General features: G+C 37.3%; 1 protein-coding gene across 23 annotated transcripts in view; it reads left to right on the top strand.

The window, feature by feature from the left end:
• DLGAP2 (DLG associated protein 2) overlaps positions 1 to 27,239 on the top strand; it is a 466,376-nt gene that overhangs the window by 283,946 nt on the left and 155,191 nt on the right. For 8 of the 23 annotated variants that reach the window (XM_075747313.1, XM_075747324.1, XM_075747325.1 and 5 more), the window contains 2 exons: positions 17,739 to 17,771; positions 20,417 to 20,536. The exons of 9 other annotated variants lie outside the window; for them this stretch is intronic. Coding sequence is in view for 4 of the 14 variants with exons in the window: in XM_075747302.1 (XP_075603417.1) it covers positions 17,739 to 17,771 (33 nt within the window). In the remaining 10 variants the exon portion in view is untranslated. The remainder of the gene's footprint in view (positions 1 to 17,738; positions 17,772 to 20,416; positions 20,537 to 27,239) is intronic. 6 more of the 23 variants (XR_012834403.1, XM_075747302.1, XM_075747304.1 and 3 more) reach the window with 1 other exon arrangement.

Consider the following 27,239-nt stretch of genomic DNA (forward strand, 5'->3'; position numbering starts at 1 on the left):
TGTCATTGAAGACAATCAGAAGGATTTTTCCTCTCTGTTGACACAACGGTACTTCTAGAGGATTGATTCGCTAGGTGTAAATTAGGGAGCTATTCAGTGTTTGGTTTTCTCTAGGGACCAATTTGAATTAAAGCTAGCCCTCCTTACATGAGTGCTTATTCTTGCCACGGTACTGCCATTCACTGTCTCCACAGTCTTTCTGCTGCAGCTCTTATGCTGTGGTCTGACAGCTGATGTTAAACTGATTACCAAGATGATCCCTTGCCAAATAATTTCTTTTTAACTTTGAAAATTTCCATGGTGTGATTTACCATGCAGCCCTACAAATTGCTGCACACCCAATATTTCATCCATTATAGTACAAGACCATAAATCTAACATATTTACTTGCTGCTCCTGCCAGCCCTGTGTGAGGTTTTGAAACAAAGCTAAAGCACCACAGCCTCACAGTTACCATGTCCTACCAATGTTTTTCTGTTCTAGTTACAAAAAATTGAATTTCTGTACATCTGACACACTTGAGCACAAGTTTGGCGTGAGCTGTTCACACAGTTTCTATTGTTGCTAGAGGCAGTTTCACAGGCTTTTCAAGTCAGAAGTATCGTCACAATTTTCACAGCAGCAGTAAGAGGCTGGTGAAATATGGCTAACTGGAAATGTAAACTTGATGAGCAGTGTTGGGATTCTTAGCTCAGTGGCATTAACTGAGACAAGAAGGGAAAACAGGATTGTTGCATTTAACAGAAAATAGACCTTGGGAGTATGTCATTCCTTCTCCTTCTTATTTTTATATTACTTATATTTAATGCACTTTAAGAAAGTAAAAAATAGGTAAGTGTTAAGCTGGTATGTTTTATGGGTTTGCATCCCTGAATGCAATGCTAGGGGATGTTCCAAGCCCCTGCCACATCAGAATTCTGGGGGAAAGGGGAAATACATTCTCTTGATTTCTTCAAACCCTCCTCGGTCCCATCAGTCCTACTACCGTTCCCTGGACTATTGTTTGGGGTTTTTTCCTAATATTTCAGGTTAAGGGCTCCAAGGAAAAATACCCAGGCAGAACTCCCATGCAGACAAGAAAAAACCCTTATATTGCATCTAAATTCTTACTACAGCTTTTGTCCTGCTGATCTTTGCAGTGACTTTCTTTTTTTCTGATACACCAAACAAAGGACTACTTAATAACTGTTTTTTCTGTTGACCTTAGTGAAGACTACCTGTAGCATTCCCAAGCTTCACTGAGACTTGAGATTTCTAATAAGTCAAAGTTACATTCCTTGAGAAGAGCAAAACTTTCAGAATAAAAATAACAATAGTGATGTGCTTAGCAATAACAGCAGTGATGTGCTTAGAAACAAAATTATTGTGTTAGTAGATGCTTATCATTTAAGGCCAATGAAAGAGCAAACCAGGGCTTTACTTCTACAGCCTGTCTATAAGCAAGGGATAAAGTGCATTTCTGTTGTATCTTATAAGGCAGATACAAACTTTGAAAATGCAAAACTGCATATATGTAAAGCCCTTTTTATGTCCATTGCTTTTGCTGCGATATTGAGGTTTCTGTCCAACACTGTTCTATTCGGTCTCAAGTTGCTTTGACTTTAATGGGGAGCTTCAAGGAAGCATCACACTGTAGTCTGTAAAAGAAGATTTTATTATTTGTTTTTGTTATGCGAGTGCTTCATTTAGGTTTTAGTGTTTGCCACAGTGGTCGCCACAATTCTTTATTGCTCTTAATTGTGATATTCAGTTTTCCTTTTTCACTCAATTCTTTCAGTTAGGTCTAACCTGAGTCAGCACAGGAACTACGTAAATATGTATTCCATTAAGTACCATGAAATATTCCTTGATGTGAGCTTTAAGGAACCTTTTAAGCTTACTTTTCCTTTTATTTTTAAACTATTTGTATTGCACTGAGATTCCTCTTATGTTGACAGAGTAGAAAATGGATAGATCTACCATTGTCTGACTGGCAAGGACCAACCTAATATTCATTCACAATATTACTAGTAGATCCCTGTATTAAACAGAAAATACACTTTCTGAAAAATAGAGCAAGAAAAGAACTGTACAGAACAGCCAGTCTATCCCCTGCCCCCGCCGGATCGGTGACGCTGAGCAGATCTTTGGTCTAACCTTTGGTCTAACCTGGTTTTGAATGCTCCCAACAACGGAAAGGCCATGATATCCCCAGCAGGTCTGTTCCTCCGCTTCGCTATCCTTCCTGTTAGAAAGTTCAGCTAATGTTTGACCCGAGTTTTTCCTGTTTCAGAATAAGCTCATTATTTTTTGCATATGAAAGTTGAAATAGATTATTCATTCCATTTAGTAACAACCTTTCATGGAATTGAAGACTGATGGTGTACCCTGTTGGTCTTATCTCTGTTAGACTTAAAAGCCAATACTCTTTCAGTCTTTTCTCATAGGTCATGTTTTCCAGAGTTCTGATCAGTCTCTCCTCTATACTCTCTCCCCTGTCAAATCTGCACATGGCTGAGGCCCTAACCTGTACTGCGTGTGGAAAGAGAATGACTTTTCATGTCTTGTAGCTTACGTTCTTGTTTATACATCCCACTATGATGGTTATTTTTCCAGAAATAGCATGATATTGTCTACTCATATTTAACTTGTGCTAAACTGTAATAGCAGACACTTTTTGTGTAGAACACACACGTGACAACTTGTCCTCTATTTAGTGTCTTGCAATTAATTATTCCCGAGTTCAGTATCTTATACTTGTCCTTACTGGATCCAATCCTATTTTGTTTATCTTTTCCTCAAGAAATTTCTTTAGTTTTTGAAGATAATTGTAAGCCTGTCCTCATGGTGTCCCAGTGACATGCTGTCCCATCTGACCAAAACAAACCCCAATTGCCATCACTCATTCATCAGTATTGAACAGGAATACCCTATTTCAACTGTGAATGACTGACTGATACAAGATTTTGGCTTTCCATCAATCAGTCTAAAGTAATTTCTTCTAGAACGTGTCTCTCACATTTTCTGTGACATGGATGACATTGTCATGTGGGCCAGTGTCAAAAGCCATAAGAAAGTCAATCTAAGAGACACCTAAGGCTCCTCCTCACATGTAAAACTGTCTATTCTTATGCAAAAAGAACTGAGACATTCAGTTCTAGACAAACTGACTAAATGTTGCCTGCTACTCATTTCCTTGTTCTTCCAAGAGCTTATACACCATTACTTATTCTGAAATTTCTCCTCTCCAGGATTTCTAATTGCTACAGCTTTATGACTAGTCATCCTCTGCTCCCTGCCCCCTCCCTTTAAAGGTTTAAGCTCTGTTTTCCCTTTGTAATCTCTTAATACCTAGTCCATTCTCCACAAGATCTGAGATAATAGTCTGTGTGAAATAAATGTTCCTACTTGTCCTGCAAGCCACAGCTACCAAGGAGCAGTATGCTTCTGCCATAGCAGAAACCTGGGAGCCTGCTACTCTGAGTCCCTGCCTCTAGTTGGGCTCTGCTCGGCCAGGCCAGAATGAACACACTCAGTGCAAAGCCAGTCATGGAAAGGCATCAAAAAATCCTTTAATTAAAAGGAAAAATGTTCTATAACTAAAAACTGTCTTTTTCTCCTCCATCTACTTACACATGTGCTATAAGTAGTTGTTCCCCAAGTTTTCCAGAGTTTGCACACACATTAGTCTAATTGTTTTCAGACCTGTCTTCAGATGCAATAAATCACCCCCTGGAAATGGGTCTTTCTCTGTTGGTTATAGAAGGAGACTAAACATACAGCATATACTAAATAGCTAACTTTTCACAGGCTACATGCAGATATGATTAAAAAGAGAATTTCCTGAAGTTATTCAGCAGACCAGTAGTAGAGCTGGGAACAGGCCAACACTTCTGAATTCCTTGATGTGTCTGTTCTGCACCTTTTATTGTTGACTTTGTACATTGTATTACAAAGGAGAACTTCAACATGCAGCTAAAATCGAGAAAGGCCAACCTTTGCTATGTCTTTGTGTAGAAAAATATTTCTTTTTTTCCTCGAGAGTCTGAGAACTCTCAGAATATGAGTATTGCGGAATGTAATGCAATATTTCAGTTTTATTTTTTTAAAGCTATTTTTAAATCCAGCACCTACTTTAAGTACTATGCACCAAATTACCAGGTATCATTTTGAAAACTGCCCTCACAGTTAGGGTTTAAGATAGTGTATATTAATTATACTAAGGGAGATCAATGTGATTCCAGCTTTTTGAAGTATTTTATATGTTACTGATTATACTTTTTTTCCTTTGGCCAACATGGAACAAGGTTATTGGAGAGAAACTTTAACGGAAAGATGAAGTATATTATTCTGCACTTTTTTCTTTTCTTTTTTTTTTTCTTAAGCATTTTGTTTTCTGGGCTCTGGGATAACGTTTGGCAGAATATTTGCACAACCTCTCAGCATTTTTAAGTTCTTGATATGAATTTTTCAGTTCTTATGTCTAAAGGAAACTGTAATAAAATACTTAAATGAAGTGAATCTCTCAGCAAGTAATCAGAAAGGTTGAAGGCTCTCTGTTTTGCAGCACCTGAGGGTTATTTTGTCTGTTCTCTGAGGAGACAGCACATCAGATGCAGAGTATACAGCAACCAAGATGCAATTTATATCCTTTACCTCTATATATAATCAGCAGCAGTAGTGCTTTCACTACTGGTGGCTGGTCCTTTTGTGTGAGAATCTGAGGTTTAACTGGGAACTCAAACACATACAGCTGGCTCGTTGGCAGAAGGGTGGTATGATCCTCCTTAAACAGCCTTGTCAATAAACTGTTACTGATAACGGAGTCTCTTCCACCTGAAGGTACATGTGCAATACTGAAGACATTGTTAAAAATTAGGAAACCTTACAAGGAAGAGAGTTAGGGCACATGCATATCCTGTATTTGAATCTAGGGGCAGAAGGGAACTGAGACAGAACCAGGAGTGGTTTTCTGGTGAAGCAGCCAGAGCTGTACATGAGGAGCTATTGCTCCATTGGTTTAACTAGCCTGCTGCTCTCTTAGGACCCAGGGTAGCTGCCTGCAGAGCAAAGACTTGAAGAGGAGAAAACTGATGAGTTGTTATTGTCCTAGTATCTCTCTGAGGAGAAGCATATTTTATATTTATAATGTGTGAAGAGGAGAGGAAGATGCCAAGGACCAGGGAAGAGGAACTGCAGAACTGTGATGTGAAGAGAAGCATGTGGGGAGAGGCCATGTGTGTCCTTGGGACCTCTAGGGACGGGAGCAAACAATGCTTCACCACTGCTGCTCTAATGGCTTAGAACCCAGATTCAGCTGAATCGACTGAAGAAACTGAGGGCAGATATTAACTTCAATCATAGTTAAAAACTTATCAATGTTGGCAAATTCTTGACACTACATAATAAGCTTGGGTGAAATACTGTTTGAATTTATTTAAAATCCATTCAAGAATTGGAAAGCTGGAAATTTTCATCAGAATACAGAAGGACTTGAAAAACAAGTCTCGTAGTGCTGTCTCAGAAAAGAAAGAAAAAGGTAAAAAATTCAAATTCATTTAAGGTTAATCGTATCTCTTCTGAGATTATAAAGCCAGTTCTGAGAAACTGTCTTGCCTGAGGCTGCTGACTTCAGTTTTCTCTCATCATTAATCTTTCTTACATTGTATGTCATATTCAGTTGCAGTAAGACAATTAAACTAAGAAATGTGAAAGATAGATATTATCCTCTCCACTTTATGTCAGTGCAACAGTTTTTCTAACAACCAAATCACTGCAGGATTTGTAGGACACAGAAAACACAGCTCCCTTTCTTGAAAAATAATTTCATTGATAATAACTGCCTAAAAACAATTGGATCTTCCTGATTCTTTTTGAGCAAAAGTAGTAAAAATTACATGTCTTATTATTTTAACAACAGGTCCTCTCATAAAATTCCATTGTATCAGGTAAAATGCTAAGTTTAACAAGACAAGAATCAGAAGTTGTTTGGACTGGTTTTCTTGCCTTTTTTTTTCTTTTCTTTTCTTTTTTTTTTTTTTTCCCCGTAACATTTAACCAAAGTTCCTGACAGGCACGCTATAAAATAAAATGGCAAAGCAGTGCTACTGAAGTAAATTAACATTGCCAATAGAAACAAGTAGTACCAGAAATTTTTTTAGATTTCTAAATTGCAAGATTTATTTTATTTTGTTTATGGATGATCTCCAGAGTTGTGAGGTTGGGTTTTTGGGGGAGTTTTGAGGGGTTTGTTTTTATGGCTTTCATGATATCAAAATTAATGTTGCATGGAATTTCATATTCATAATATACCCAGGTGAAAATACATTGTTTCTACAAAGTTTAATCTGTTCATTTTGGAGGCAGATCTATTTCCATATCAAAGTTGTTTTTTTAAAAAAACCCTTCCTATCGTTAGGTATTTTGTTAAAGTAAACTCCAGAACATATAATGCGTAGATTTGCTAAAATATGAAAGGAGGTCTTTGTCATTTAGAAAAGATGAGCTCAAATTACACACTGCAGACCAGACTTGGCCTTCAAATACAGTTATTTTTAGAATATTCTGATAAGTCTTTTCCTTCTGTTTGAAACTGCTGATTTTTCAAGACTGCCTATCCCAGAGAACAAAGCAGTTTCGGTGCATTTTCTTTGGAAAAGCTTTTCAAAGCCAAAGTTGGTCAAAGTGAAAGAGACCCATGACAATTTGGCTGCTTGCCTATTTGCATGTCAGGGCCCAGAATTAACTTGTAGCTCATGGATATGTATCCTGGATCTAGAGATGGTAACTGAACTGTTTGCTCTGTTTTCCCTGTGCATTCATGCATTTTACAGTAAGGTTCAGAAGAGTCATACCTGGGATTTAGGTGATGATTAAATAGTTGTTATTTCATCTAATAGTTGAATATTTAAAATCTACAAAATCAAACACTTTTGATGGTGCACCATATTCTGTACCGGATTATTTCCACTGACTCCAATGAATGACATCATGAAATAACTTTTCTCCTCTGGTTATATTCCACATGAAAAATGTTGAAAGCACAAAACTGTTCTGGAAGAATGCTAAACCAACCGAGTGAAGGAATCAAATCTGGAAATGGCTGTGAGCAAAAGCCAATTCAGTGTTCACTTCATTCCCTTGTGCATACCGATTTTAATTACATTATCACAAACTTTTCCCCATGAAATCCCTTCTCCTGTTTCAGTCTTTTCTTTCTGAATTCAGTGTAATTTTTACCCCTATGAAATCAAAGGGAGTCTTCCCGTCATTTCTGTTAGAACTCTGGTGTTTATCATGGAAAACATTGACAACTTTCTTAAATCACCAGTTCAGAAGCTGACTATTGTTCAGTGAATGACACATGAACAACACATCATTATGGCAATTGTTATTCTGTGCTGCCTTGTGTTATAGGCTGTTGACACATTCCTATAGTCTTTTTTTAAATGGTGGAGGTTCTTTTGTCTCCATGCTAGCTGAGGGAAGAGGTCAGCTAGTTAAGAAGGCAAGTTCTGTGAATTATATTTATTTGTTTTGATAAAGGCTTCCTCTTAGGAAAAGACATTCAAAGAAAGCAACAGCTTGGCATGATGTAGACTTGTTGACTTGGGCCCTGAAGCATAGTAGCTACTTTCAAATGGCTTTGGACTACAGCTATTAATCTTGAAATGGCTTATTAGCTCAGATGCAATGTATCATAAATGTGCCTCTGCTACTTCCTGATCCTAGTCGCTATGCGTGGAGTCAACAGGGGTCTCTGCAACACCCTCTCCTTTGCTCCTGTTTCTAGCATGCATAAACAGGGGCACACGCATGCTTCTTGTGCAATGTCACATAAATTGCCTGGAACTGATGAACTTTCCTAATTTCCATTGCTTCCTTAACAACCTGGCTAGTTCATACTTCTCTTCATTGCACGGAGTATGGAAACCAGTGAAATGGAGTACCCTATTTCATGTTTGAGCTTTTGTTGTATGTAGCTTTAACACAGTTCTTATCTCTTTCCATGCCCCTGGCAAAACAAACCCCAAACATTTTCTGTCTTTTTTTTTTTTCTCTTTTTGTTCTGCAGCAAAGTCATATCAATTTTAAAATCAAAAGTTCCTTTAGCATTTTCCCCCTTCAAGTTGTCTTTCACAAGCCTACACCAGAAGCCATCTATATCCTGAGTATTGTGATATGATAGGACAGAAGGAAAACCTACACCTGCTGCTATTCTCATTGACGTCACTCTCAAGAAAACTCAATAAGAGCAGGACTGTGGCTAAATGTTTTCAAAGATTTAATTAATTTTAACACAGTCTCTTCAGATATTGCCACAGGCTTGAAAAGATTTAACTAAAGTTTGAAGAGACAGTGAGCAGTAATGAGAATGTAAAAAAAAACCCCAAAAAAACCAGTCACCATTTTATTGTAGCATTATGTTTTAACATCTATGTTGACTGATTGTCTTCAAAATATTAAGAAAAACCTGTCTTCATTTTCAGAGTACACAGAGCAGTTGTCAGAGCACACCAGTTTTCTGAACTAAGATTCACATGAGAGCTAAAGAAACATTTTGCAATGGAAGCTGATTTCATCCATGTGTACATAATACAGCTGGTCCCCCAAAAGGATATTTTTCTCAAACAAACAGAATGCAAGTATTTGTTGACCTGACCTAAACTTTAAACCTCCTACACAGTACTCATGTTAAATGACAAAATGATCATGATTAAAGGCCCTGAGACATCTGTGCAATTATCCTTTGAAATACCTGGGAAGCAGAATTAATACCAAATGACATTGCTTACACTTGTGTAATTTCACTAGTGTAGTTCTTGAATTCTGTTTTAAGTCTAGTGCCATTTATAACAAATTTCTCATGCTTTCACTTTCAGCCCTTCTTAAGTTTTAGTCCTTATATTGGAAATATTTGCCTTTCATATGGAAAGTCATTTGCAGGTTGTTTTTTTTCTGGGTTTGGTTTGTTGGGGTTTTTTAAATTAACATTTAACAACTTTTTTTTTCCCCTTTGTATATCTTCTGGGATGTAGAAGTGCTAAATTCCCCTAGCCCTAATCAGTCTCTTTGTATACCAGTTTTGGAGATTACAAAATGTATGCAAAGACTGTGCTAAATCTCTTCTAACTTTTCCTTCCAGAAAGGCATTATCTGTTAGCAAACTCCTGGGCTTGCCTCAAGGAAATGCTTCATTGCCTGCCCGTTTAATGATTTTTTTTTTCCCTTTAAGTACTTAAGTAGATGCTTTTTTTTTTTTTTTCTTTCACTAGCTGTTGCAAATCTAATGTACTTAGACGACTCAACTTGTTTAGTATAACAGGAATTGTCCTAATATTTAGTAAGTCACTGAGTCAGCTTTGTCATATAAAGCTCAACTTGGTACTTTACATGTCAATGGATAAACATAGTTATTTAGTCTCTTTGAAACCAGGCAGGGCATCAACAGCTTGAAAGACTGCTTAATAATAAGTGCTTAGTTTTACCTGATATAAGGAAAAAAAGGCAGGAGAATGAATATGAAAAAATACTATGGCTTGGCCAGCAGAAGATAATGAATGATACATGAAAGACCCGATCAAGCTGAGCATAAACCTGAAAGCAATCTGATGTGAGTTAGAGGAAGGGAAATTTATGCTGAGGTGAAAATGAGAGAAAATTATCTTTTGTTTAGAAAAGCTTGCTGATTCAAGAACTTATATTTGTATAAATTTCAAGAAAAAAACAAAGTCACTAACAGGGAAGGTGTGAGAGAAAAGGCATTTCTAGAACAAGACAAAGAATGAGATGGACTGAAAGAATCTGACAACATGAAGGAGCAGCTTCTGAAAGACATGTCGTAGTGTTTGACATGAATAGCGGCATAAAGTGGAACAGTTGAATTTCACAGGATTTCTTGCCTTTTTCACGCAGAAAGCAGATTTAGAAAGGGACTGCAATAAAACTGAGCAGATATATTATTTTGCAGTTAATTTTTCAAGAAATTAATTTTTTTTAAAAAATATATTTTTTGCTATCGTATTATTAAACTTCTGTTTGAGACTCTTCATCTGTTGTATGGGTTTTGGTCTGGAAAATTTGGTAGCTTCATATTTCTGAGAATCATGATATCACCATATCGTGGTGTGTATTATGTCATTGCTTCTCCTGAGTCATGGAATGCGTATGCTCCATGTTAATACAAAATAAATTTAAATTTTGACTTTTCATATGGGAAGAGTGTTGATTGAATGAACAGGTCAGATTCAACTAGACTCGCAAAACTCTACCAAGTATTTCCTGTCAGATATTGAAACTCTACTTACAAATAAAATTTTTTTAGAGGTTAAATAAGTATAAATAGCCCATGGCTGTCTGTGTTAGTCATCTCCATAATTTGGAAACTCTGTTGTTTCTGTATGGTCGTCTTCAGACAGACAGGAAAGAGTTATACTTGCCTTTTGAGCTAACAGGATAGAAATCGGCTCTGACTCAAAGTTAAGGCTTTAGGTTATTAGCTCAAGAATAGTACTGTACTAAGCACAGCTCCACAGGACTGGAATAAATTTGCAAATGTCCTTAAAAAATCAGTTAGAATTAAAATTTTCTAGAACTATTTAGATGTAAGGTATTGACTGTTCAATGAGCAGCCATACATCATTTTCAAAGTGCTCCTGAGCTTAAAAATGTTTGTAGGCGTGCTAAGAAGTTAAAGTACAGTAGGAAATTAGTTGTTTCACCTCTTTCATGTCTAAACCACCTGCACAAGTGGAAGTCACTGGGGAAAGTATGAATAAGGTTTGTACTGATGTTTCTGAGAAACTTTTTCATTTATATGTGTGAGTTTGTTTTACATATGTAGTCACTGAACTTCAATGGGATTTAGGAGCTGTAGCACTCCCAGTTACAGTGTGCCTGTAGACACGACGTGCCTTCCTCAAAGCACTGGGATTATTACATGTGGTGAGGGCAGCACGCCTGTGGTAGTTCTCTGGGAAATCCTGGCTCGGTACGGGACAGCAAGGCTGCGGTGATCTGCAGGGGATTCCAAATTACAGTACACCATCCACTGATGATAGGTGTTCTCCATCACTGCTATCAAAGTGGTAGTGAATGGTGCCTAAATAAAGTCTCTCTGCACTTGAGTAGAGTGGGTGCTGCTGCCGCTGTCAGCGCAGCATCCATCACTGCAGGAAACCGGGGCTGGGATTTCAGCCGTAATGTACTTTAAGTTTCCTGATGAGAGCTACTTTGGAAAGCATTAATGTTCTGATCTTGAGCTGGCTGTATGCAGCTGTAGGTTCCACAACATATTTTAAGATGTTATTTAAAAACCCTGTATGGAGTTTGGATAAAGCAGTCCTGAGGCCATGTTTATACTAGGAAGCATGAAGCAGGCAGCTTGCTTGAGATCAGCAGAAGGAGAAAATGGATTAATGATGGCTTTCAAAATGTAAGGAAACTAGGTTTCTTTATTTTATTTTATTTTTAATTGGTGGTTGGTTTTCTTTTGTTTTTTAAAGTGAGACAGAGTAAAGAAATGAGGAAAACCTAAGTTGTGGAGGAACAGAAGCAGACCATTATCCAATTAAGCTGGCCAGGGTCAGTACATCCCAGTTTTTTTCTACTCTGAAGTGTGTTACCCACTATGAACCTACTAAAGGAGCTCAGTCAAGTCAAACTAGACCTGGAGGTCTAGGTTTACAGAAGTTTACAATCAACTCTGTCCAATATCCCAAATATTTTTTGATATAAAGTTTTTATAACAAATTTTTAAATGTAATATGAACTTTAATTCTGTGAAGAGGACAGGGACGTTTTAACCCCAAAGCCCTAATAAATACAGCTTCAGGAACACAAATGAAATTATTCTAACGAAACTAAGGACAATACATTTAATTCATATTTGCTATTCAAGGGAAGGGGATGCCAAAAAGTTAACTGCATCTTAAGAGAGCTTTTTGTTTTAATAAGAAGCTTTAGTAAATCTGGAAGTGTATTTTCTTCCTTTATCATGTTGTTTTGAATAGAATCTTTCAAGGAAAATGTACATTTGGTAGTATTACCAGCTCTTGTGATTATCACAACTACTATGTAAGGATAAATCTGCATCTGGAATAACACGATTTTAGGTCTCCCACTAGCTTCTTCTGCTAAAACATATTGTGTAGCAGGGAGAGGCTGCATTGCATAAAAGTGCCCTGTGTGCACTCACCTGTGCGAGTGATTTCTACAGGTACCTAGGTGTATGGATGGAGAAAGTTGGGAGGATACAGCAGGCTGCAGAGAGCAGCCTGCAGCAGTCTCCCAGGCACTGATAAGCTCCCGAGATCAGCAGTCTGGCTGGCTCTGCAAGAACTGATAAACTTGGGGCACGAAAAGTTGGCCGCACCTGGCCACCGGCCCACACTGGCATCAACGGGCGGTGGTGTAAATGGTGCCACGCTCAAGAGTGTGCTGCTGCTCCTGCTGTGTGCGGCCACGCTGCAGGGTTACGTATACACCTGATGAAATGGAGGAGCCTTTGAGGGACTTTCTGGACACCCACCTAAGAGCCCTGTGTGCTGTTAAGACCCTGCGCCTCTGCACAAACACTGGGCTTGGCCTCCCAGCCGTGCACTAGTGGGTAACGGTGAGTGAGAGTGCAAGTGCAAGAGTGAGCTGTGTGAGCAAAAATGTGCATGGGCAGTGTGAATGGCTACCAGCTGTTAATAATGTCTATATATGTAGATTATTTTTCTTAAAGACATTCTCCTGGTGAGATTCAGCTCCAAATACCTACACTATAGTTTATGTAGGTAGCTGTCTAAACTCCCACTGCAGTTATTAGAGATCTTGTCAATGGAAAGAGCTGTTCTAACTATTCTTCTGAGCAAGTTTGATTTCTACTTTTTGATGTAATTAATTGCCTCAATTTCAACTACTTCTTCATTGGAGCTAATGGAAGCTCAGACACCTTGCTCACATGAAGACACCTCTATGAAGAAAAGTAAATTTGAATCCCACTCTTAATGATATCACAAAAAAAGCAAGCTGGCAAAATGAAACCCTGGTTAACACTGTGGATGTGATCTGTCTCAATATGATGCAATTTTTTATCAGTAGATTAATGGTATCAAGTTGAATCAGAGGAATAAAGAGGCTTTCTAATGTCATATTGTTAAGTCTTCATCACTAACTCTTCAGCTTTTTTTGTTTGTTTGTTTGAATTATCTCCAATAGTAAAAATAAGTTCCAACAACCAGTGCAAGTGAGCAGTGGGTTTATGAAATGGTGATTATACTATTATGAATTCCTGAGTGCAACCTTTATGCTAACTCTTTTTTTTCTTCTCATTTGGGAAATTCTCACAGAAAAGGTTTACATTTCCGTTAAAATGATAATTGTGCTGTTAACAGGATTGGTGGCAAATGAATGAATATCAAGGAAAATAAGAAAGAGCCTGGAAACAGTTTTATTGCAGTAGGTTAGGGGGATAGTGGCAGGATAGTGATAAATAGTGCAGACCTAAGTCTAGGTAACAGGACTGCATAAGAGATGCCTCTACTGCAAAAACAGCTTTTTAGTGAATAATGTACATCATTTCCAAAGCTGAAGGAAACTTTCCCCCTCTAGAGGCTAATGCAAAGAACTGCTTACCTACTTCTAGTTTAGCCTCTGGCTTTAGATTTGGGAAGTACCAAATTAAACCCCAAACCTGGGTGCGTCCAAACTCACAATCCAAATCCAGTCCTAGGAGTTATATGCCAATGGTTTTCACTAACCCAATTGTTAAAGCTACAGTTACAACTTCTTGTTAATGCAAGCCACCTCACATCTTCAGCCACCGCAGCTACAGGTCAGCTCTTTACTTTCTTTGTGACCAGCCTTTTTATTTCTCTTCCTGCGTATTCCCAGTTTTACGAGGACCTGGATGTCACTCCTCTCTTGTTGTTTAAAGAAGACATGAGCTTTGCAGAATTCATGGCGCAGGTGCTGTGCACATCTGCAATGGCCCCTGAGCTCTGCTGCCTGGTTATAGGCTTTTAGTGAAATAAGATGGAGTCTAACTGTGGAAGTTTAACAAAGCAGAGATGCTCATTTCCTGCTGGCAATATCTATTAAACACTTAGAAGCAGGAAGAAATCTTGTATTTTTGAAAGAACATGATTTAGCATTCATTTAGCTTCTCCTAACCTTTCTAAGCAGGTATCAGCTCACAGAGATGGTTTTGCTATTTCATCATCTCGCTGACAATGCCATGGAGAGCCCTTAATGTTAAATGACTTATATGTGCTCTGCACCTTAAATGTTTTCCTCTGCACTGTAAAAATCAGCCCTTCTGTTCATTTGGCGTTGGTACTTTGCCACCACGTGTCAGTGTGCAGATATACCATGCTTTGATGTTTTACTGTAAGCACAGCACTAGGAGTATCATGCGAGTGGAAGACAAAGGTTGTGTACTGGATTGGGCAGTGTACACTGGTTTTGAAATAGGACGAACAAGGCCTTGGAGGCAAGATGTAGACAGGACCCCATCTTTGCTAATCAGCGCTAGGAAAAAACAATTAGCTTATTGGTATGAAAAGATTGTACAATGTCCAACATCTGCTTTGCACTGAGCTAATGAAATGAATGTGGCATACCAGAGATACTGCCTGCTGAGAAGTACGTCCTCTTTCCCTTTTTAAAAATCCTGCTATCCAATGTAAGTGGAAGTCAGCTTTTTCATCAAATCCCCGTTTTTTCTACTTAAATCAATGACTTAGAGTATCAATCAGGTATGGATTGCATGAATATAATTCATTGCTAATTGCTAGCTATTTTGCCTTAAAAAGAGGATGGAAATGTGTTTCATTTGTATGTACTCCACTTTTATTTCATATTCCTGCTCTTTGCTTAGAAAGTCTTATATATGAAAATAAAAGTGAATGGTGCCAAATCAGGGCAATTCATTAAATAATTGGAATGGAGGAAAATTGGATTCCACCTGACCAGGCTTACTTAATTGAAAATCTGCCCAAGAAACTGCAAAGTCTTCTGAACAATAACAGGAAATGTTGATTTTTCTCCTGCCTTTGGAGTCCATAGAAGAGTAGAAGAAATCTTATGGCAGAGACTGAATACGCCGGTTGTTTCAGTCACAGCAAAGGTTTCGTTCCATTATAACTGCAGTAATTGCATGTCTTGAAGTCTAGCAGGGAAATGCTGCACACTGTATTTATCTTTATATGGGAAACTTTACATTGCCTGCCTATGCGGTGTCAGCTCATATCATTCTTTGTGAAATGTAATGATGGAATTGGGGCATGTGGATCATGATTTGTGGGTTCAATATACCATAAACTCTTCTGGTTCCAGCTAGCAAAGTAGGTCTGATTTTATTTAACAGTTCACACAGGACACATGTGCTTGGGTGACAAACTACCTCGTTTCCAGTTAGTGTAGGTCTATTTGTAAGAAAATAAACACATTCACAATTTATATCATTAACTTAACACAGAGTATTACAAAGTAGTGCTGTTTTATGCTGGGACAAGTGCCTAATTAATTTGCATTAAGTTATCTGCATTAGTTTGAGAACAGCATTTTTACAGTGATTTCTGCTGCAAGTTACAATATGTACATGCACTTTTCAGAAACAAGTCACACTTTTTTGGTTTGGGTTGTTGGTTTTGTTTTGTTTTTTTTTTCTTTGAAATCCCAGTGTCTGAGTAGATATTGTTTCACAGCTATAAGAATACTTTTTTTTTTTTTTCTCCTGTTCTTTTTCTTGGATTTTAAGGTTTTGCATCAGGATACTTTCATCAATAAAATGACATAGAAGAGATGTTTCCAAACACATTACTGCTGTGGCAGGATGTGCAGCCACATCATGTGCACAGTGATGGCAGTTTGGGCAATTCAAGTATTACACATTTTTTTGGGGTGATCCAGATTTGCATGATGGCTGCATCCAGTCTCTGTGCTTTCAGAGAGCATAGCATCTGCATAGCTAGATACTCCATTCATGCATTATCTGGTTTTGGTGGGGGTTTTATGGGCTCCTAGGGGGCAACAATATTCTTTTGTCTCTCAGGCTCTGGAGGGAAAAATGCGGAGATTAATTTTTCTTTTGGCTGTAGTTTATGATAAAGTTTGGTATGATAAAGCTAGAGACCCCACATACTGGAAGTGTTTGTTAGGTAATGCACTGTGTTCACTATCTTGGATTTCAGAAAGCAATTCTCTCTAGTATATTTTTCACATTTCGGGTTGTTTTTCTCCTGTGTTCAGTTACAACACTAAGTATGTTCTCAGTCCTCAGGTAATTTATCTAATTTTTCTAATTTAAACAGTTATAAATTATTAAATCCAAGCACACTTTCCTCCTGTCTTCCGGTAGGAGAAATTGTATATCCAGGAGTTCATTGGTAAATATTTTCCTAATATTTTTTAGTATCAATTACTGTATTACAAGAAGTTCAGTGGCCTAAACCATTAACCTAGAATCTTGTTATCTGTTGATTGCTGCAATGAAGAAACAATTTATTTTTTTTTTAAGATGAAGTAGTTTAAAAATGGTACTAGAAGTTTCTAATAAAGTGTCTAGATTGCCCAACTACCTTTTTCTAGGCACTGCTAATAAATACATTCAATTCCTATAAATGCCAAGTGAGCTCATGGGTACACATACGATGGTAAATTGGTCAGCCACAATCTTCTAGTTGTGCTTTTCCAAGAGAACATAGCTACTGCATCCCTCTGCCATCCCACTCGTGAGATGATGGGCAGGAGGCCAGTCTGAGGGTCACACATGCTGTCTTGGTGAGCTGATTGAGAACTGGTGGACTGCTCTTAGCAACGCGGCTTGTTTTCCGAATGTGCTCACATCACTGTCTTGCATGACAGAACACCAGCTACAAAGGGGGTTTTTTGGCCATGTATGTCAGAGTTAGCCTTACACCTTGGTAATGCAATAGCAATCCCAGCTGATATTGTGACCATGCTTTATCAGAGCTAACAACTGCTCTTTTAGTTCTGGCTATAGATTTACAAGTGAATCTCTGAGTATAACTCCTCAAAGTGACTAAATACAGCTTGTTGAGAACATGGAATCTCCAAAGGCGAGGCAAAGCACTTCAAAGATGGAATTCTGAATTCTGGTCCCAGGGCAAATTGGGGAGGGGTCATTCTGGTGCCACCAGTGCCACTTCTTGCTCTGTCTTCCAAGGGGAGTTGACCAGTGAAGCCCTAATTTATGCTTGTCAGTGTCAGCAGGAATACTCTCTTCTCTTTTTTAAAACAGCTAATTTGGGGGGAAAAAGAAAAATAAAAAGAATGAACACTAGGATAGACATAATTAGGTCTATTACTTGTTATGATCAAGAAAGAAAATATTTTTAAAATTGTATAATCTGAAAAACAGATTTCCAATTATTGTTCTTGTGTACAACCTCAGAACAAATGCTTATACTCAAGATATAAGCTTCTGAAAGAAGAGGTTCATTTAAAAAAATACTGTAAAATTCCTATTTAATTGTGGTACGTCTGTCTTAAATAATAGTAAAGTAAATTACCTTCTCATAGTGTTCAAGACTTTCATCTTTAGATCCTATTTTACAACTTTATAGAACTATGGAGAGAAAAAACTCCATAATGTAATGCTAAGTGTTCTATTTTTGCTTTTCATATATATATATGATTAAAATTTGATATTGATGATAATGTGATATTTGTTGCCAGGTTTGTTTTTTATTTTTTTATTTTTAATATTAAATTATTGTTAAATATTATTTTTTTCACTGTTTTAATTGCAGATTTGGATTCTCTAACAGGGCATGCATTTCCAGGTAAAGTGGACAGCTAGATTAGATTATGTTATTTATTTGTTTTATATTGAGTTTATTGAGTTTTCTTTTGGGGGGATGTGAAATTAAATTGGTGTGCTTCTGACAGCATTTTGTTACACATCAAAATTGTACTGTTAGGGGTTTTTTTTTAGATTTCAGATACATGAAGAAGAGGTAGCTATTATATGCCTTAACGAATAGAATTGAAAATATGCTTTATGAGAACACAATTTCATTAATTCTCTGGATTCTACTGTACACATCCATTTTTTTATGCTGCATGGAAATTAACTTTTAAAATAATCCACTCGATTAAAAATTTTAGACTCTTACAGCTCTAATTACTTAACAATTCAAACATTTTGAGTTGGGAATTTTTTAGCAGAAATACAGGAGCAGAGAATTTGATGTTCAGTGATCACATGAACTTCTGTGTTACTCCAGTAAAAATGTTGGCACAAGAGTAATATAAATGAGCATTCTGTGAGATAAGGTAAATCTCTTCTCTGCTGCAAATGTGCAGATGCTTCCTGTACTCAACATTCTCTTGAATAATCCTTCAAATGAATAGGTTATGAAAACTAAAGCATAATTTTTGTATCGCAAAAAGTCAAATTAGTCAAAATTTGTGATGATATTTATCATTAGAACAATATTAGTCTTTATTATGTAATTGGCTTCTAATGTGTCTGTTGCATAATATGATAATCCTCCTCCATTTTTTGTTTAAAAGAGCATTCTTTAAAAATTACGGGACAGTAGATTTATTTGAGGTTTTCCAAGCGTTCCTGCACTGTGGCCATTAGGTATGCTATAAGAATCTCAGTAGAACAAATGATCAAAAAAAAAGATTAGAAGTTCATTATCATGAAATTTGTGTGCAGTGTGGAGCAGATCTGGGTACAGAGTCTGTCAGAGCTGTTTGTACTCAAATACAGCAGCAGACGAAGGGATGTCTGTTTGAGGAGTCAGAAGACTGTAAGTGCAGATTTTGCCATTTTCATCCCAGATGAGGAGACTCTTATTCTGAGTAGTCTGGTTTGGTTTGAGTATAGATACTCATGGAATAATATGTACTGCTTAATAGGGCCATCTTGTAAATATGATCTTCACGATTGTTGTCAAATATATGCATGTATCACCAAGATAGACATTGAGACAAGCAGTATCGGTGTATCTTTTTTTTATTTGCCTTTTTAAAAATTGAGTCTGCTTTTGTTTTTACATGAATATTTTATATTACCACATAGTGCTATCATGGTGTGTCCCATTCTTACTTTGAAATATGACAATCTTAACATAATGATAATGACTGATACTGACAAAAAAGCCTTTATACTAATATGTATGCTTCAGAATTATGGTAAAGAGAAATCATCTTTATTCTGCATGAAAAATGTCCTGAATTGTAGGACGGGTGAATTATATGCCTGCATTACATTCCAGGTGTAGCTGTGCACAACTCCATCAAATGGCCCGTTATTTAGCACAGACAGAAATATCTTTGAATCTAACTCACTGTCAAAGGGATGTGGGAGAACAGTATAGGTACCTGAGAAGAATAAAAGCCTGGAAACATGGACTTGACTTAAACAGATCTTTATTTGGAGACTCACAGTATGGACATGCCACTGTGCAGCTCACAGGAACCATTTCTCATTTTATGCTTTGTTTGACAGAGTTGAGACATAATCTTTTCACACAGAACTGTAAAAGCAGCAGAATGTCCTGTCTTGTCTTCAGCTTTACTTGCATTTAATTAAGTCATGACAGTATTCTGCTAAAAATAGTGCAGATTGTATAGTTACAGATGTAGCTAAATTAAACACCAAAAGGGATGCTTATATATCTAGTTATACTGGAAAACACAGAACACTAAATCCATCCTGATGCCTGTGTGTAAACATGTAACTCTAGTTAGGCTAAAGCATGTTAATTTTCAGGAGACAGAAAAGATCAAGGTGTTACTTATGCTTCTTCAATAGCAATTAGTTAATGAGATGAGATATGTCCAGATGATCTTAGTGTATTAACAGGTGATTTGGATCTCACACTGAACACAAAACAAACTCAATTGAGATTTCTATTTATCTCACCTTGGGAAAAGCGCTCCCTTTGAGCTAATCCAGCAAGATTCATTAACAAGACCTCTAAGGGTATGGTGATCCAATAGTTTTTCATTTGACCCTTGGCCAGTGCTCTGCAGGAGCAGAGCGTGAAACGGCTTCTTTCCAAAAGTCACATAGCCGTGTTAGCGCAATGCCGAGCAGGTGCTGATGCCAGGCCCCAAGTTGGGCGGACAGATCAAACCTGGTTCTGTACTGACCGAATCACACAGTTCCCAGGGCAGAGGTTTGCATCCAGATGGCTTCAAATCCACGTGAGCTCACATCAGGATATGACTGCTTGGTGAATTTGGAAAAAGTACTTTCCCTGTCACCACTGGCCACTGCATCAGCTCCCCCTGTGTTTTCTGTAGATGTGGGCAATCTCTGCTATTTCAGAGACAGATCAGAATATAAACCACGCCAAAGTATCTGTCTGGTTTTTATGTGAAAGGAAAAAGAAATTCTTTATAACCCTTGCAGTTGATCAGCTGAAACCCTAAAGTATGAGATTTGATTATAGTCATTGTCTTAATGCAGAGCTGCAAGTGTTATGGGCATGTTGAGAACTTCCAGAAGCTGGATTAAAGCATCTCTTTTACAATGATATCTAATCTCGTCCTAAAGCTCCAAGCAATGGCGAGTCCACCAGCTCCCCTGGTAAGCCGTTCCAATATTTAATTACCCTTAGTGCTAGGAAATTGCAATGTTGTGGAAAGGTTGAATTTGTCTAATTTCAGCTGCCAGTCTTCCTTTTGCTATGCCTTTGTCCGTAAGACTGAAAAATCTCCCTTTTTCAGATACAATTTCTGAACAAGTGTCTGTGAAAAACTGATTATTTGCAGTGACCTGTTGAAAAACCTATGCACGCAGAAGCCTGTGCACCTCTTCTGGCTGTGCCACCTGGCCTGATGAAGTTATTGCCTTGATCTGCAAACCTTGCATCTTCCGTATCTTCAGACTATCACAATTTTAACACCCCTATGACTACTAAAAATGTATATATAGTAGTCAAGGCACCTTTCAACTTTTTTTTCTGGCAAATTGGATATGTTGTACTCTTTAAGGCTCACACTGTAAGACTGGTTTTCTGACAGCTGTCCTAGGAACTCTCTCCATTTTTTCAAAACCTATGAGAACTATAGAGAATATATTAATGTAGAAATTTTGTAAATGCTGTATATAGAAGCAAAGTAATTTCTTATTTGTACATAACACCTCCTTTCTCACTCTCCCTTTTTAGGCATTTAGCTACAGTTCAGAGCTGCCAGCTCAAGTTGCACTGATTGTCTATGATGTCAAGCAACCCAAGCGGTGATCCCAAAATTTAGCTGATAGAATAGGAATGAATGGTTTTCCCCTCGTTTGATGTGGCTGACATCAGATTAGAGGCGGAAGGGAATGCCTCTTATGGCAACACATGAAATCTAGCTTCTTCCAATCTGCTCGTACCTGGGAGGGCACCTATTTTTTTTTTTTTGAATTATCATTATTCCAAAGAGGAAGGAGGATTAGCCAGCATCTGTCTCTAGGGAGCAGGATAAAAAAAGGATAGAGACTTCAAAGCATGTAAGGATATGAAATTTCTTCCTAAATTTCAGGAGTCTGCTAAACAGAAAATGTGGTGCTGGCAGTCCCTGTAACCAAAGGTTTTTTCTCAGTGTTCTTAACCAAGATACTCTTACTTACTCCGATAATTACATTCCTTCACAATCCTACCTGTGCCTTCATGGCAAAACCTTTAGAGATCTGGGTTCCAGGATTATGTTTTTCTATCATCTGACACATAAATATGCCACAAAACTGGCCAGATTATAATGAATTTAAACCCTTTCTTGGGTCTTTGACTCACTGAACAGAATCTCCCATGCTGTAGGTCTAAGTCCTTTGTTCCCAGATATTCCCAGTCTTCTATTTGTTTGCTTTAAAGCACACTTTGGTGGCAGTAGCTTGTCCAAACTGTTGCAGCAGCTTGTCCAAAGCAATTATTTGCTTTTCTTATAACATTTTTCTTCCTGGGTAGTGAGGAAGAAACAGAGTTTTGGACTCTGGTTCTTACTTGAAGGGTAAGTTATGTATTTTGTATTACAGTCTTTGGATAGATGCATAAAACTACAGTGAATCTAAAGGGCAGCTGAGGGATCCTTGACTTCCAGGGCAGTGTCCTTAGGAGTGGACTACACACTCAAGTTTTGTCTGTAGCAGCATAGCTCCTGCATTCCTTGCATTACTTTTCTATGCAATAGCCCAGAGATGGAGAATGAGTCTATCCCAGGTTCCCTTGTAGAATGCAGTAATAGTTGTTATTACCAAAAAAAAAAAAAAAAAAAAAAAAAAAAAAAAAAAAAAAAAACTAGGAGTGTTTCATTTCTGTTACTTTTGCATACTCTGAGGTGAACTCATGCCCTTGGAATTGCAAAGGCACCAGGGTACTTATTGCTACACTGAGTTATGCCCATTCAAATGCATCCTTCAAACCGCATCCCTGTACCTAATATCTTGTATTAACTCAGTTAGAAGATTAAGAATGTACCTTCAACACATAGGAGCTCCATGGAGAGCGTAGTTAATAGCACTTGTCTGTTTTCCTTTCCAATGGCTGTGAAGCATACCTGTGAATTCCTGTTCTGGATCATATACATATTAATTAGGTGCCACCTGAGTTAAGAATCTGCAGTAGATAATCAAAATGCACCTTCTGCCTCTCTGTCGAATTTTTAATTCTGTTTTAGCATGGAGCTTTTTCTCCTTTCCTTACTTGCGCCCCAAAGTATCCAAACTCTTCAGTAAGATCCACAAACTTTGTTTTTCATTGTGTTAATGATGAATACTGTTTTGTTGCAATTCATTTAAATAGGCTTGAGGTTTTATGAAATACCTCAGGGAGCAAGCTGTGGCTGGTTATTTATTCTAACAGTTCTTCATTGTGGGCGATGTAATGCTAGATTGCAACTTAAAAATGTTTCCTTTTTTTTGTTTCTGAAAGTCATTTAATAGTCTAGGGAAAAGACTGTTGTCTTCAGCACTGTCAGTAGACCTAAGATAGAGCTAAGTGGAATGAGCATTCTCAGGTCTGTGTATAATAGCTCGAGCTGTGGTAGGAATTTGGCACATGCAGTCCTGTGGGAAGTGTTTAGAGAAAGAAGGTCTCAAATGCTAATCAAATGTGAACACAAAATATCCATTCTAATTCCTGGGTGTATCTGATCAAGGTAGTTGGTTGGTGACCTGCTCATTTTCCAGAAGAAATAACACTTTGTCCATATAATGAGCGTCATTTCACAGGTTAGTTAATAGCCTACTGAACTGTGCACTTTCCTGTTCACAGATCTGCTATCTCTATAAGTTAAATGGACGTTTCATTCATTACACCAGTACTGGGGCTTTGTGGCTGAAATCAAAGTTTATCTGAAAGCGTCTGCTCAGCCATATTATTTGCAGTTACTGTAGCATTGAGTCAGAAGCCCAGAAAGTCTCATCTTTATCCTTTTTCTCTGCCTTTGCCCAAAGCATATGTAAGGTTGGATAGAATATTGATGAAGAATGGATGTTTTGGAACAAATAACCTTGAGTGGAATTTAGTCCAAGAGTATCAACAGCAGAATATCAAAGTTCAATGTTACTTGATTAGAGTTGAGAGATCTTTAAAGAACAGATTTGGAGAAATTATTTCACAGATGCTTTTGGCTAGGTATCCTCTTGATTTTATCCAGGGAAATGCCTGCCCAGTGAATTGAAGTCTGGCTAAATGATTATTTTTTTCCTAACCTTTCTACTGAACTTTAGTGACATTATTTTTGATTTACACGAAGTTCAAAAAGAGCAAGATATTTCAGCTTAGGGTGAGTACAAGCTTGATTAAAAAAACCAACCCCAAACCAAAATAAAACAAAAAACCCAATACAAACCAAACCAAAACATAAAATGAAAGCCATCAAACCATAGAGCGGGGTGGAGTAAGATGAGCTAGTAAACAAAACAGAAAAGTCACTCACAGTTGAGCTCCCTTTGTGCTTCCTGTTCTGTAAAATTCAATGGACAGGATCACAAAGAAATAAGCTGCCTTTCATCTATTATACTTCCTCTAGTATAGGTCTTATCTGGCTTCATAACTTTTTTAGCTCTGTTAATTTCTTACAGTTCTGTGTTTGCCCCTTGACTTTTTTGTCTCAAGTGAAAACTGTGAGGAGAAAGCTTGTGTGTACATTATACTTCTGTTACCTTTAGAGTCTTGAGAAGGATTTAACTGTGCATAGTCCTGCTGTTCAAAATATCAGGCTGCCAGATGAACCTGCAGGTAGAAAACCAAGCACTTACGTACCAAATTGAAAAGTCTGATATGTGAATTTGTACCAGAGAGAAAAATTAAAAGATTAAAAAATTACTTTAAAATGATTGAAATTTATTTTGTGAATTCTTTTATTTCCAAGCTCTTTCAGGCTCCTGGTCCAAAACAGCTCATGACTTTCCAGCTGGGTTGCTCTGGAGCCTGCCTCTTATGGGTGATTGAGCAATGAGGGTTGCACGTCACTGAGCAAACCTTTCCTGGGGTCAGGATGTGGACGGCACATATACTGGGGAAACTGAGCTGGGGGTGCACAGCGTGGTGGTATATCCCTGCTCCAGAGTGCAGACTTAGTCATGGAGTAACAAAGATGGGAAAACAGATAAAAATGACTATCATGCAGGAACCTGACAGTTGTCTGAATTTCATTCCTGTATTTAAGTATTTATTTGTATATCCTCATTTTCACCAGTTTATTTTCCACTTAAATATATGCAAAAAAGCAAAATGAAAGGGATACGAACTTTTTCTTGAAAATGAGGAAATTTTGGAATTAGAAGAGCTATATACTCCTTCTTTGAAATTAGGAGTTCCACAGAGACATATGATGCTGGTGCTTTGCCACATGGGTTTATTTTACTCTTTAGGATTACTTGGTCTCATTTCTTTGGTTCTTCACTATGATTTTTAGCTGTTCGACAAGAACTGTATAAATAGCTGTTGGTATAGAGGTACAGGTACCACTAGTCATTTCTTAGCCATTTGTATACCATGAATTATATAAAGTCTTGATGAGTTCTGCACAATTCTTGATCATGTTTAATATCAAGTTAAGGATTAATTTTTAGTTATGCTTTTCATAGAATCATAGAATCATAGAATGGTTAGGGTTGGAAGGGACCTCAAAGATCATCTAGTTCCAACCCCCCTGCCATGGGCAGGGACACCCTCCACTAGACCATGTTGCCCGAAGCCTCATCCAACCTGGCCTTGAACACTTCCAGGGAGGGGACCTCCACAACCTCTCTGGGCAACCTGTTCCAGTGCCTCACCACTCTTAACAGTAAAGAATTTCTTTCTAACATCTCATCTAAATCGACCCTCCTTCATCTTGAACCCATTACCCCTTGTCCTGTCACTACACTCCCTTTTAATTCATTCTTTTTTGATATTTTATTCATTATTGTTTTTAAATGCTCTGGGTTACTTGATGTTAAGGGTACAGGATGAATCAGAGTAATTATATACCTCATTCATTACCATAAAACAGAATTAAAAGGAAAAAAAATTAAAAAAAATATATTTGGACTCTACTAGATACAGCAAAGCTACACGATGTATCTCTGATTTGCAAATACATGAATTCATGGCTTGATTCTTCTTTAATTAAACATTTCTTTTTAGAAAAATCTGAAACATAATTATTTGAGAGCTGCAAGGGCAACAGTAATTATGATATTGGGTTTGTCAAATTATCCCGAATGTTCTATTAAGGCAGCGATTTTTCTAAACTGTCATTCAACTATTCTTGCTCTACGTTTAGCCTGCGATACTACTGGGAATTGTTTTGAACCTATAATCTGCAGAACATCTTAAACAGCCCCCGCATTTCATAATGTTAAGAGAAACAGGTCAAATGAAGACTCTGAAATGTTAAAGTCTCCTAAAAGAAATATATTCCGATGTTTTAAACTAATTCTATAGTCCACAAGAACTCACATGAAGAAAGATATAAAATTGGAATTATAGCCAAAGGCAAATCCTTAGGAGGATAATTTAGATTTTGAATTGAAAAGAGGACAACCATGTTGGCTCAAGGCATAAATTTGACATTAATCTGCCAACATGTGGAGTTTCTATAGACTCTGACATGTCTATGAAGTATTGTGTATAGCTATTGAGCTTTCCATTGTAGTTACTATTAAAAGCCATCTTGTTCTAATTTTGCACTAGATCTTACATTTCTTTGAAAAGAAGCTGACTGTTTTCTCTATAATGCTGTCAGGAAGTAAAAAGAATTGTCTTAAGATTGAGACAGAAGCCTGACAATCACAAGTTAAAGCTTGACTTCTTGCAAACTTTGCCTCCACACTTAAAACCTGTCTCCTTTAATTTCCTCTTTTTCATAACATGGATTAAATGTAGCCTTTTTCACAGCTAAAAATCAAAAATGCTTTTAAATTTTCAGGTGGTAGCTGCTTAAAATAGACAAGTGTGAAATACTGCATTGACGAGGTTACTATTTACTGTGATGACATACTGTCCAATGCTACTCCTTAGTTACATGTTTAGGCCAGCTTGTAGCAGCTGAAGGTTGTGCCTAGAATATTTTACAAAATAAGCAGTTTGTATTAGCACATATTTTTCTATGATATATATCTCTTTTCCAGGGCACAATATGAATCATGACCATTATGATCCTCAATACCCAATTAAGTGATCAAGCAGCACTTTATGAATTTTAGTTGTTTGTGTACGCAACAAGGAAGATTTTAAAATAATTGTTCTATATTGTAGTTCTAAATGATTTTTTAAATATTGCTTTCTCAAAGATTATTTTCTCTAAAACAATATCACCTCAGAATATTGTTTAAATTTTTCATTATATTTTTGAAATTTATATTTATTTCAGACCTTAAGGCTTTTACTTCTCTTGAAATGAAGTCTCAGTTGTGAATTACAAAAGCTATGCCAAGGACAACAGATGTTCAGATAACTCTCTACAAGCCAACAAAATCTGTACAGAAGTTTAATATATTGCATAGATCACAAGTCAGGTATTTCATTGCTGTTACAAAATTTTTTAACAAGAATACATCATGCTGCTATACAAGCATATTCTTCTGAAAATATTAAATTACACTACTGAAAGTTAAAATGCCATACACACTCTTTACTATTTCAAAATAAACTTGATGATAGAATTTAAATTTTATTTTTGACATAGTTCTGGAAGTGTTTCCTGATTCAGATCTCAGCCCAGGAAGTGATCATAAGGATCAGAGATGATAGCAGGTAGTGTTTTCCACAGAAGTCTCTACCTCTGACTAAATATGGTTGTGATAACCAGAAATTTTG

The sequence above is a fragment of the Balearica regulorum genome, chromosome 3 (genome assembly GCF_011004875.1).
Source record: "Balearica regulorum gibbericeps isolate bBalReg1 chromosome 3, bBalReg1.pri, whole genome shotgun sequence".
Taxonomy (NCBI): Eukaryota; Metazoa; Chordata; class Aves; order Gruiformes; family Gruidae; genus Balearica; species Balearica regulorum.